A 12,654-nucleotide genomic window follows, 5' to 3' on the forward strand; every position below is an offset into this window, starting at 1 on the left:
GGGCTGGGCGCGCTGCTGCTCCACCACCGCCCCGGTGCGCCCGGGGCTGCCCCCCCCTGCCCGCCCCGGGACTCGACTGCGCGTCCCAGGGGCCGCTGAGCGCCGCCCGGGGGGAGGTCAATAGTGGGGCTTCAGTGCAATGAGCGTCAAAGGGCGGAGCCGATGCATACAGCGGTCCCGGGGGTCTTCAGATGTAGAATCGTGTGTTTGCTTCCTGCTGGGAAGTCTGCGCACCCTATTCCCTAATCCATGCACGCGGGCACGTTGGCGTTGTCACGGGCACGTTAGGGGTTGTGTCGGGCACGTTGGCATTGTAGAAACCGCCTGGAGTAGGTTCAAGCAGAGCTGGCAACGCTCCCATGGGATGCGCTGCCCTTGGTGCCGCCGACTCAGTTTTTACTTTGAGACCCGGGGCAGGGGATGCTTTCATCAGCCCTTAGAGGCTTTGGTTTCGGTTCACCGACGCAGGGCTGTGGTGCCAGGATCCAAGAGCCGTAAGTAAGTCTGTCTGGGCCTGCAGGGTATTCTTCATGGGCATGCGAGGTTCAGGATCCTGAAGAAACATCTTTACATGGCTCTTCATGCTGAAGTTTCACTTTCTTTTCCTCACTTTATGACTTTGCATGCAAGCACCCAGGCAGGTTCAATGCTGGAAGTGTAGCGCTGGCATAGCTTGTAACAACCAACATGTCTCCTGTTGCAAAGGGAACTTGAGTAACACCTTCCGGAGGAGAGAGGTGAAGTCCATGTGCAGGTTTTGCCACTGACTTAAGGAAGGCCAGGATTTCACTCCCACCTCAAAGTGATTAACAAAATAAGGTCAGACACTATAATCAATCAAATGTGCCAGAGAGCAAGCAGCAGTTACTCAGGCACCTTCTGTTGTACTTGTAATATGGACCATAATCTGACAATAGATTTGGGCCAGTTATGTGTTTCTAGCACAGGTCGGCAACCTCCAGCACCTGTTTGCTTGGCATGCGTGCCTTGAGGCAGACAGCAGGAAAGGGGCTGGGGCTGCACTGCCACAAGGATCAGGCCCCTCATGGCTCCCCCATCACCAGTCCATAGCACACCAACATCTTTCTTTCAAGTTGAAGTTGCAGGCATTTTTGATGCTTGGCCCAAAAACGTTGCCAACCCAATTCTAGCACATTTTGCAGGTCAGCATAGGAACCTCTTATTTATTCACTATCGTTTTAAATAAATACTGGTAAAATTACCCCCTTCCTACACGACATGCCCGAATAGCCAACTGTTTACTATATATCCACATAAAAGGAGACTGCCTTCAACGACTCAGCTGCTCCTCAATAGCTTGTTAGCACTGAATCCAGTGAGACATCAACATTGTGGTCTAGAGCTACACACGACAGTATTTTGGCCATAACTGGGGACTGCAGTTCCTATCAGAAGTATCACGTAGATTAGGAGGAATATTTTGTGTTTATGAAATTGAAGACTGAAATAGTAATTTAGATGCATTAGATTTGATTGTCGTGTCACCAGCCTTATACTAAAACAAATCCAGTCGTCTTTGGTAACTGGAGTTACTTTTGTGGTACTGTAAAGGCAAAGCTGGAATCCAATCAATCACAGACCATAGTCAAATGCTGCCATATTTAGCAGTAGTTTAGAAATGTATAAAACTAAAACGTGTCATCTCCTTTATTCTCTTACAGAAAGACCAAGAGAGTTTTTGATCCAAGCACTGGAAAGAATAAAGCTTGCAAAACGAACTGGTGTGGATTATCCCTATCTTATGGACGAATCAAATTTAGAAGCTATGTTTGAGATGTTAGACACTGCAAGTCAAGGCTATATAACACTGGTGCAGTACAAAGAAGGTTAGCCCTTCTTGACTTATCTTTTACTTAAGAAAAAGCAGTATTTTTATTTACAAATTAGAACTTTAATAAAGTGCATTTGATGGTTTTACATGCAAGACTGTCGCTGAAAAGCAGCTGAAATTGTTTCACTCAAAGAAAATTCTGACCTCTATAGACTCTAGCTTTGACAAAAAGTAACTTATTGCAAAAAAAATCCCTAAAGGTTTTTAAGCAAGTAAAAATGTAACATCTTTTGACATGACACCTAACATTGAGCCCAAAAGGTCGAACAGTTCAGCACTGTTTTCCCAACTTAGTTACAAAAGTCTAAGGCTATTGCAGATGTAAAATTAAAACTCATTCTTTAAAATCTTTGTAGCTCTTAAAACCTTGGGGCTAAGTGCTCAAGATGTGTCTTATGAAGATGGCACAAATATCACACTGGAAGTATTCAAGGAAGAAGTGTAAGTGATCGTTTTTGTCATTTGGGGTTTTTTGTGGAGGAAAGAGAAACCTGTGGTTGATCTAAAGTTCACCTTTTTTCAAATGCATACTTTAACTCCATAATGGTATTTGTGCATTTAAAACTATATTCTAAAAAGGTACTCCATCTTTGCTGTTACTTCTGGCAGTGGTCAGATTTCCTAGGATAGGTCAGCTGTTTTGCTTCTTTTCTGTTCCTAGTATAGTGTGTGCTTTCTTCTGTCATCTATAAGTAAGGGCATAGGCATGTGAACACATTACCATGAAGTCAGTAAGAGCAGGGACTTGCAGAATAGACTTTGCTCCATGGTAAATACCGATGGGGCAAGCTCTTACCCTATAGTAAAATGACAAGTAACCTGAGGTGGATCATCCATTAATCACAAGGCAAGAGTTTATGTAGAATATCAAATTTGTTTTTCTTTTGTTTCAGGAAGAAAAAGATGCTGGCGAGCTGGGTAGTATATTAGTATCAACAGCTATCAGAAATATTTCCCTAAAGTCTCATTCTTATGTTTTATGGCCTTTACGACATAGATAATTTCTCTCATCCAAAATACATTCTTGGGCTAATAGAGTAGCATCAGTACAGTACACAAGAGGGTTTTTGGGCCAGCTTTAACAGTGGAGTCACTAAGACAAATTTATCCATCCTCACCGTACAGCTGAAAGCCAGCTTTTGAAGGCTCCTTTAGTTTGAGCGATATTGTCAAAATAGGTAGTGTATAAAAACATTTTTCCCAATAAAGCTGTTGTTCTGAAGCCTCAATGATAACCAACTCCTCTTTGACAAAGTACTGCCAAGTTACAATTACTGGCTCACCATATATAATCCTGCTCCTATACAGAAATTTTTGCAGCATGCAACAGCAGCAGTTATATAGCAACAAATAATATTCAGTTTTTAAAATGTCAAATTTCTTTCAAACCTCTTGTGTAGAAACAAAAGCTGGTTTAACATAAGGAAGATGCCCCCATTTGAACTTAAGCAATTTCAAATAAAAAAATTATTAACAATTACAACCGTCTTGAGGCTTTTTCTTAAACAAGTGGCAAGTCACAAAACACACAGTTATAAACAAGCCTGTAGAGGCCTTGGACACGTATGGAAGCAGGTGGCCAAAAATGCCCAATGACAAGGCTTAATCTGAAATCATCAGAAAGCAAACGCATGACTCCACCTTATTCATAAGTCTCTGCATGCACATATGGGTATGCAAGATCTATGTATGCAATTCCCAACCCGTAACTTTCCATGCATCAAAAACCAAATCATGAATTCATGTGCAATATGTCTATCCCTGTACACAGTAACATATGTCCTGTCTACTCCATATTCTTTGCTAAGCCATGAAAACATCTATATGACCAGAGAGCAATTATCTACTATAGAGACCTCTAGGTTAACGAGAAATATATTCTCATCCCCATCATGTAGATGCCTCTACGCCAGGGCAGCTATACATGGAGAACAGAGTCAAGTCAGTTTTAGTTTCTTTGAACTGTACTTACTGAACTAGAAATTAACTCAGTCGGTTTTTAAATATTGCATATATACTTTTTTCCCAAATTTTGCCAAATTAAGGCATAAAACTAGATCAAGCCAATGTGCTGCAAGTGTAGAGTAGCAATTCTTTAAGAGTAATGCAAAAACAATATTAACATAATACAGTTTGGTTTAATTTTTATTTCAATAAATAATCTGGACTAAACATTTTAATAATCATTTTATGAGACATTTACTTATTTTCCTGTATTTGGCCAGTTTGTTTTCAAATTAAGCAGTATCTCAACATCCTGCTGTGCTAATTTATAAACTCCAAGTTCATTTAAAGCTGCTGTGGCAGATGGCTGGTTTGGATTTAAGATGGTTCCATTTTCTGAGGCTGACTCTAGTACATCCTTCAAAAGCAGGGCAGAGCCAATATTTAGATTCAAGATAATGCAGGCTTCTTTTATGCTATGGGAGGGAAAAAAATACAAGTTTTACATAATGATACAAGAAATGTTTATTTAATGTGGGATCACAGAACAAGCTACTTCACTAGTGTGAGTGGGATCATCAAGTAATGACATCCTCTTTTGACAGCAAGAAAGAAGGAATCTTGAAGAGGAAAGATATCACAACTTATGTCAAGGCAAATAATAGTGGTCATTCACCCTGCCCGTTACTGGTACATTGTGGACCAGATCCCATTCAGTCTGCTACACATTCAAACCTATTCAGCTGCTCATTCAAAAAAAATATGCATCTTGTCTCAGCAAAGAAAAGTGATCCTTCTCTATCTAGAGAAGCACATTTCTTGCATTCTCTCATAGGGCAGCTTTGTACAGTGTCTAGAGCCTGTAAACACTGAACGTGAACTATCCTACAGGCTACTAACAAGAAATGAATGGCATAGAATATGTTTGCCTCCCATCTCCTAAGTAACTGATTCAGAGCCATATGTTGAAATATTAATGCTTTATAAACTTGCATACTTACTGTTTGAAATAGTTTTCTGGTCTCTTGCAATAGTGTGAAAATAAAGGGAACAGATTCCTACTCATATCAAACTGGAGTTGTGCTGCTCCTCCTTCATTGAAGTGATTTGCCAAAATTATCTACATTAGTAGATGAGAAAATATATCTATTAACTTAACAGTGCAAGTCACTTTCACCTTCACCATACAGCACAGATTACATCTCTGCAGAGACTTACTTCCTGATAGATGAACACATCCACTTTCTCCACAAGCATTTGCCAGAAGATTTTAAACAGTGAGTGACACAGCTGCTGTTCTAGCTGCAGCAAGCGGTCTCTTAATGTCAACAACATTGGGCAAGCTGTGCTGGATAAGGACATTACTGCCTGCTCCGCCTGGGATGGCAAAGATAACCACCTGCACAAAACAGGTGTACAATGAAAACTGTGTTATCATAAAGTTATTCCTGGGGAAGCAACCAAAATGAATGAAGCCTGTCTTTTATAAAAGCCAACTGCACACAGATTTATCCAATGTGCTCAAATCCAACACAAGGTTTTTTACCCTATTCAACATGGGAGGGGGAAGGGGGAAAGAAACCTCATCTTGGATTCAAGTATTATCCTGGGTCAGGCAGCTTGAGCTCTAGACCTGAAACCAGGGCCAGAGCTGTCACTGCTTCTACTGCCTGGCTGCTGGCTCAAAGTAGGAGGCACACAGTGGGAGGAGAGTACAGGGAGACCACAAGTGGTGGAGTGGGGAGCCCGGGGGAGATTACAGAGCAGCAGAGGAGCTGCTATGCATCTGGCCCAGCCTGAAGCTCAGCTGGGGCTGCCATCACTGCCTGCCCCAGACTGGTGCCACCATGTGCATAGGGTAAGCAGCAACAGTGTGTGTGTGGGGGGGGAGGAAGGCACCAGGGGGCAAATGACAAGAGTTGGGCTATCTGTCTTGCTGCCACTTCTTTCCATACCACAGCAGTGAGGGCATAAATCTAAGATGACCCTGCAATAATGAGATCCTATACAATGGAAATATATAACAAATGCATAGGTGTCCATGTACCAAATCTAATTACTTGGGGGGCGGGGGGGAATCTTGTATTCAAGGTAATTTTGGATTTAAGCAAATACAATAATTTCTTATGCTTTTGCCTTCTCCTGCCAAAGTATTGTTCAGCACTATGGACAAATACTCCTCAAATTCATTCTAGTAGTATCAAGAACTCAAAGGCCATTCAGAAGGAGAAAGAGCAAAAAAGTTTAGCATCATAAAAAAGAACATTAAAAAAAAAAAAAAAAACAACTAGCAAATTTTACCCCAGAGCAAGCACCCATAGTCACATTCAGGCCTTCACAAAACAGGCAGCCTGCAGACCCCTTTTGATATTTGCTGCTTAATATTCCAAAGGGAAATAGTGCCAAAACAGGAGTCAGGCAGGGGTTTCCAATAAAGAGACTGCCCTAATTCTTGCAAGGCTGTACTTTAGAAACTGCTTTGATGGAACAGGGAAAAAATAATTTTTCAAGGTCTACTACACTGATCTCAGCTTATTCAGAAAGCCACATCTTAGCTGCTATTTGCCCCCCAAACTAATGTTAACTCAAAATTGTGTACTAGAAATAATGATCATCAATATTCCAAATAAAAACGAAGAATCACCTTTCTTTTCTGTACAGCTTTGCTGCATCTTTGACCTCCCTGAAGACATGATCTACTTGACGGGTCAACATGTCATGCTTTAAGCGTTCTAGGAGGTTAATCATATCATCAAAGACAGAGCTCTCCATAGAAGCCAGCTGCCCTAGCTGTAGCTTACTGAGTGCATTACTATCTGCACACACCTCCAGAGCTGCTTGTTGAAGCTGCAAGAAAAACTACAAAAACAAAGCAAGCAAGATTTAAATACCTCTAAGCAGATGACACCCTTTTTCTGATACTTTAATACATGTAGGTCCAGTGATAACACAGCTCCTTAAGACAGCATCATAGCACAGGTGGAGAAGGGGACACATCAGGCCCATCTGCATGCAGATGATACCACCATCACAGGTTGGATCTCGCTTGCAGGCTGTACGTTGCACACCCCTTGTCTACATAGCTAATATTCTGCATGCTAAGCTGTGAATGTTACAATTTCTAATGACTCGTTAAGCATTTACGTCAAGGGAGACTACTACTGAAACTGCATACAGGCTTCCCTCGCTTTATGCTGTACATGTGTTCCTGGAAAATGGTGCATAACTTGAACTTGCATGAAGGGAACCCACTTTACAATACAACAAATAGGGATATGTTCCAAGACTTCAACTCTACTGAATCCCAAACCCACTTCTACCGCTTTTACAAGACAATTGTGGTACTCACCAACAGCAGACAGTACACAAGCACAGGGCGCTATTATAATGGGGACGGCAACTACAGAAACACATCACAGACAACGAGCGAGGAGCACAGATCCACACAGGAGACTGTTTTGGTGCACATCACTCCCACAAAGCACCGCCTAATGCAGCTGACTGCGGGCTTCCACCACACTGATCACATAAGAGTGAATTTACCTCATATATAACAAATTTTGAGTATAAAAAGCACCATTGCATAAAAGTGAATTCACACATACAGAACCCACATGAAGCGAGGGAAACCTAGATTGAAATATACAGAAACCGGCCCCAATTCTGCCTCAGGACTTACTAGTGCAAACCCATATGCCCGTACAGTCTATGTGATATACGTGGAGCTCTGCACAGTCTGCACTGGCTCATTAAACCATGAAGACAGATTAACCCATAAATGTACCAGCTTTGCTATAACCTGGAAGTGTATGATGCTATACTTCAGAGAATTAGTTTGGGAGTGTTGCTTCCTGGCCTGACTTGCAAAGAAAACTGATTCAATTTTAGCAGGATCCACATCTGTAGCAATGGTGAGGTTTTATTCTGGTTTTTTTCAATCTAAGTATCCTTAGCAGATCTATTTCTGTAAGAGTTTGTAGGATAGAATCCAGATAACAAAACAGTCACATTACACAACTAATTTTCTGAAGAACCCTCAGCTTTAGGCTTTCCAATATATTGTGGTAAACTGTGGCATTTAAGCACTGCTTAGACTCTGGCAAGGAACTTAAACATCTGTTATTAAATCTGAATCTAGTTCTATTTTTGTCATGATTGATTTCTGTATCTTAAAATATTAGGATGAAGTGTTTTTTATTTTCAGCACCGCTAATTATACAGCACATGACAGAGCTAGTTCATTTCTTTATACAACAATAATACTTACAACATTGTCAGCCCAGTCTGATAATACTGTTGCTATGTAGTTAACAGCATTAAGAATTGCACAGTATCGGAAGCCTAAGGAAGCTCTAGTCTCTTCCTTCATAACCTGAGTCAATCGTATTCTGAAATCATCAACTAAGTCTTTTTGTAACTCCAAGAACTGCAGTTTTCTAGAAGCTGTAGGAAGGTTCTTATATCTGTCTGGAGAGAGGATTGTAAGAAGTTTTGATTTTCCAAAACAAATTAAACTTTTAAAAGATAAAGATTTGCAGTTGAATTATTACTATAGCCCCCATTCCTGCAGATTTATACACATACTGACACACTACGTACTTCCACTGAAATCAAGGGAACCATTTACCACATGTCAAGTTAAGCACGTGTAAGGTTTTGCAGGATTAGGGCCTACATGTATGAATCTCACTAAAACAAAAAGATCAAATTTCGAACAGCCTAGGAACACTGTGTGGACCCCCAACATCTCCACAAAAGATAAGGTAGACAAGTTTAGTATGCAAATAAAAGTCACCATATTGTTAATCTGCTTTATGCCGCGTTATGGAACAGGTAAAATTACATTATAGCAGCTAAGTGTGCAGGAATTCAGAGCTGATTTCCTGAAAACAAACAGGATTTTTTATAATTAATTCTAATAAATACATAGGATTTTTATTTCTTCTCTTCTTTCAAATTTTAAGGAATGCTTCTAGTTACAAATAAAAAATATTTCTTGATAAACATTAGCACTTCAAAAGTGTACCAATTTTTGCCAAATATGAAGGCCTGATCACTCTCACTTGCATTATTCATAAAGTTCAAAACAAAATCAATTATCAGGCATTTATTTCTTTGTTAAAATGCAAACACCACAACATTTCTAACTTGCTATTCCTTTGATGAATCCCAAACCACTGACACTTAATGTGGATTTCCTTGTTAAATATACAAGTTAGAGCTCTTGAATTATTCAGAATTCATGTCAAGTAGCAAGCTAAATATCTCAAATTATTTAATTACCTGTGATAACAAATAACAGTGTCATAAAAGTTTCCGCACAGCCTGGGACTTTCATTTCATCTACATCACTGATATCTTTATACTGTGATATCCAGGCAGCCTCAGAGGAAAGCATGGAGTCCATTTTTTGAAGAGCAACTGACAGGCACAGGAAACATTAAATAATTTAAAGTTTAGATGCGTTACTTGCAGTTGCTTTAGAGTTTACAAATTTATCATTTCTTCCAACAATTCAGTCAATTGCAGCTTTTCATAAAAACTTAACAGGAATCCTAAATGTTATGATTTACTAAAAGTATCACTCAGATTTAAATACAATAACATTTGCAACTTCTGACATCAATTGCTTCAATAAGAAGTAAGGTGATATAAGCTTGCCTAACCATCATTACATGTTAATCTTTTTTGAAGTACCAATAATGTTCCAATTTTTCCTTTACTAGAGAAAGCATACAAAAACTCATGCCCACTTCTGCTGTTATTATTCTTTAACATTTTTATAGCATTTAAAAAGCCACTATTATTCCTACTATTAACCTGCCTTGAAAATTTACCCTGTCCCTACTATCCTGATGATTAGCCTTGCTAGTCTGGGTGTAAAGTACTTTGTTGTCATGCACTCAAAAACTAAAACTTGTCATATATAGGAACAGACATTGGGTATTGTACATTTTCCAAACCACTACTTCTACCCTTCACGTTGTAGCTTACTACCCAAATATATTATTTAATGTCATCCCTTTCTGTCAGATTTGCCAAATGGCATTAAAAATTATATAAAGTTACTCCAAAAACCTATTTGCCCAGCAAAACTCTGATTAATATTCTTGAAAGCCAAATACATTCACTGCACTCTATTCAGCCAGGTTATTTGCTTTTTTAATTCTTTCACTTCCTGCCTTCATACTGCTTTTTTCCTACAACAGCTTGTAGCGTGCGTTGTTCTGTACACGTGTTCTTTACTTGCACCCTATATTTTCACTATTTCATTATTCCTTTCCTCTCCACAAAACTAATCCCCCTCTTTTTTCCCTTTACCATATTTGGGTTTTTTCTGTCTTATCCTATAAAGGCCCACTGACACGCACTTAAAATGGGAACTTTACCAGAGGAATAAAATTACTAAATCCTACAGAACTACAGGTTGTGGTAGAATCACTAAATATTGCTTTAATATTAATCAACAGTCCTACAGTATAAAAATTAGGGCCCTGATGTAATATTCCCCATGCATGCAAGTTAACCAACCTCACTGGGACTGAGTAAGCATTGCACAATTAGGCCTTCTGCATTGTTTAAAACAATCATAAAAGCCTTACATTTCCTTTCCACAGTTAACCACCTCTGAAAGCAGGTTTCTTCCGACAGAATATGCATACAGCTGGGAAAGGTGCCGAGGTATCCATGAACAATGTACAGCTCTCTCTCAAACAGAAGCACTTCATCCACAAGATGACAGAACAGGTTATCATCATACAACAGGCAAGTAATATCAGCAGCCAACTTCTCCAAAATTAGCATTACTAGAGCACGGGAGAATTCAAGCTTTTATAAGAAAAAAATTAGAAAAAGGTTAAAGTACTGAAATGTCAGTATTTATGTAATTTTAAAACTTCTTTTGGGAGGTCAGTTCAACCTAATCATAAACCCACTGAAATCAATTCAACTTGCTAACTCCATAGCTAAAATATGGCCATGTAAAACTGAACATATTTTCTTACCCTTGCATTCACTGAATAGCCTGCCTTGTCCAATATTGGCTGGATTTTTTCATCAAGAAACTTAGTGTGATTTCCAATCCACATGAGGACCTGGGTTAGGTACCATTCGGGCTTCAACGTAAAAAGAAGTGTCAGAACATTAACATTAACCCTATCCAGGTAACATTTGTTCAACTGATACATGAATGCGAATACAGATTTCACTTGTATTATCTATTGCAAACTACAAGCAAAAAGAAACATAAAAATATGGTTCAAATAACTAGTTAGAAAATGTACCTTTAGTATCGTTTATAAAAAAAAAAAAAACACAACTCACAAAAATTTCAAAATTAACTAACTAACAGAAGCCATAATAGACTTGTAAAACTACCCAATGTTTTCAACTCTTTAAAATACTGGATATAAAAGCAACCAGAATATGCAAAATAGTAATGAAGGTCCAAGGAAGACAGTTAAAGATTGTCAATTTATATATAAATATAGGAATTGTGAATTGTTTTCCAACCACAATACTGTACTTAAAAAGGTTCGGGAGAGAAGGTTATATTGTTTAGTGTGGGGACAGAGGGGAGATGGTGGTGGTGAATGAGATACGGAAGTGTATGTTTATGCCAAAACTATTGACCTGTCTGCTCTGTGGACTAAACAAATCTTCTTTTGTTTTTAAAGCACAGATCATCCTTTCCCACTGCAAATATTGCATGCATTTACATGGAATTATTTATGTACCTGTAGCTGTTTTAATGAAAAATTTTGTCCTTTGCTTTAAAACGACATGGGGAACACACTACCTATTTTTGCCCTTCATTTTATCTCCCCTTTCCATTTTTCCCTCTGCAGCATCTGCTTCCATGCCACTGGATTCCTCTCTAGCTTGTACAGGCTTCCTGACTGCACCGTATATACTCTTTTCCAGGAGACAGAAGAAAATACCATGCTGAAAAGATGGCTGACAGAAATACCAGTTGTCTCATCTTTTACATAGCATTCAATGATACTGGAAACAGATGGCCTGGAAACACTCCCAGATACTTCATTTTGTTTCTTTACAATTAAAATCTTGCAGAAATAATTTGAGAACAAAAGGTGGGAAAGCAATCACTATGGGTGCCTATACATGAGCAGGGAGGCTGCTCCAACGCGCTGTAACTCCAGTACATGGGAGCTGACTCAATTAATTAAGTCTTCTGGAGTGTGGCAATTACTGTGCTCCAGCAGCCTCCCACAACTTGTGTATCAGCATTCCTGGGCTTCAAAATGGTGGCGAGGCACTTTATCTGAAGCTTGTTCAACAAGCTTCAAATAAAGCACCCCCACCACCATTTTGAAGTGCAGGGAAGCTGATACACGAGATGCTCTGGGGGCTTTAATTAAACTGGCTCTAATTAAAGCACCTCCCTCCAGCCCCGAAGCATATGTATAAACACTGTATATGACCAGCCAGGACTCCCCACAAACCCCAGTAACAGGGTCTTCATATTCACAGAACAGTAGCGCTGGAATAAGTCCTACAAATGTTATCTAGTCCATGCACCAGCAGGATGAAAGACACCTAGGCCACCTTTGTTCTTAAAAATCTCTCATGAGGATTCAATAACCTCCCCAGGCAGCCTGTCCTCGTGTTCTTTAGCTTTACAGTTCGAAGGTTTTCCTAATATCTAACCTAAAACTCAACAGCAAATTAAGCCTATTCCTTTTTGCCCCTCCTCTCAGTGGACCTGGTGAACAACTGATCGCCACCCTTTTTATAACATTCTTTTCATAGTTTCATGGTTTCTAGGGTCAGAAGGACCTGAGCGGATCAAATCCAACCTCCTGCCATGGCAGGAAAGAGTACTGGGGTCAAACGAC

At 39.6% G+C, this 12,654-nt stretch overlaps 2 protein-coding genes and 1 long non-coding RNA gene across 4 annotated transcripts in view; 2 read left to right on the forward strand and 1 right to left on the reverse strand.

Moving 5' to 3' along the window:
• Positions 1-6: 6 nt before the first annotated feature.
• On the forward strand, positions 7-3,331 carry LOC109292143 (EF-hand calcium-binding domain-containing protein 10-like; the record flags this gene model as incomplete). The annotated part of the gene is made up of 4 exons (XM_019509428.1): positions 7-34; positions 1,683-1,847; positions 2,209-2,293; positions 2,746-3,331. Coding segments are annotated over 4 exons (315 nt in total), but the record flags the coding sequence as incomplete, so codon positions are not given.
• A 596-nt stretch (positions 3,332-3,927) lies between these two features.
• Positions 3,928-12,654, reverse strand: part of RINT1 (RAD50 interactor 1) — a 27,659-nt gene continuing 18,932 nt past the window's right edge. For both annotated transcript variants that reach the window (XM_019509427.1, XM_019509426.1), the window contains exons 7-14: positions 10,801-10,911; positions 10,399-10,624; positions 9,080-9,217; positions 8,064-8,263; positions 6,441-6,655; positions 5,015-5,195; positions 4,798-4,916; positions 3,928-4,272 (exon numbers count right to left, since the gene is read on the reverse strand). In XM_019509427.1, the coding sequence (XP_019364972.1) occupies positions 4,056-4,272; positions 4,798-4,916; positions 5,015-5,195; positions 6,441-6,655; positions 8,064-8,263; positions 9,080-9,217; positions 10,399-10,624; positions 10,801-10,911 (1,407 nt within the window). In that variant the 3' untranslated portion in view covers positions 3,928-4,055. The remainder of the gene's footprint in view (positions 4,273-4,797; positions 4,917-5,014; positions 5,196-6,440; positions 6,656-8,063; positions 8,264-9,079; positions 9,218-10,398; positions 10,625-10,800; positions 10,912-12,654) is intronic.
• The window catches only part of LOC109292144, a 2,736-nt gene continuing 2,269 nt past the window's right edge, over positions 12,188-12,654 (forward strand). The window contains exon 1 of the long non-coding RNA XR_002096047.1: positions 12,188-12,567. This is a non-coding gene — a long non-coding RNA (uncharacterized LOC109292144). The remainder of the gene's footprint in view (positions 12,568-12,654) is intronic.

Source organism: Gavialis gangeticus, unplaced genomic scaffold (genome assembly GCF_001723915.1).
Source record: "Gavialis gangeticus isolate Ggan-Ray unplaced genomic scaffold, GavGan_comp1, whole genome shotgun sequence".
NCBI classification, from domain to species: domain Eukaryota; kingdom Metazoa; phylum Chordata; order Crocodylia; family Gavialidae; genus Gavialis; species Gavialis gangeticus.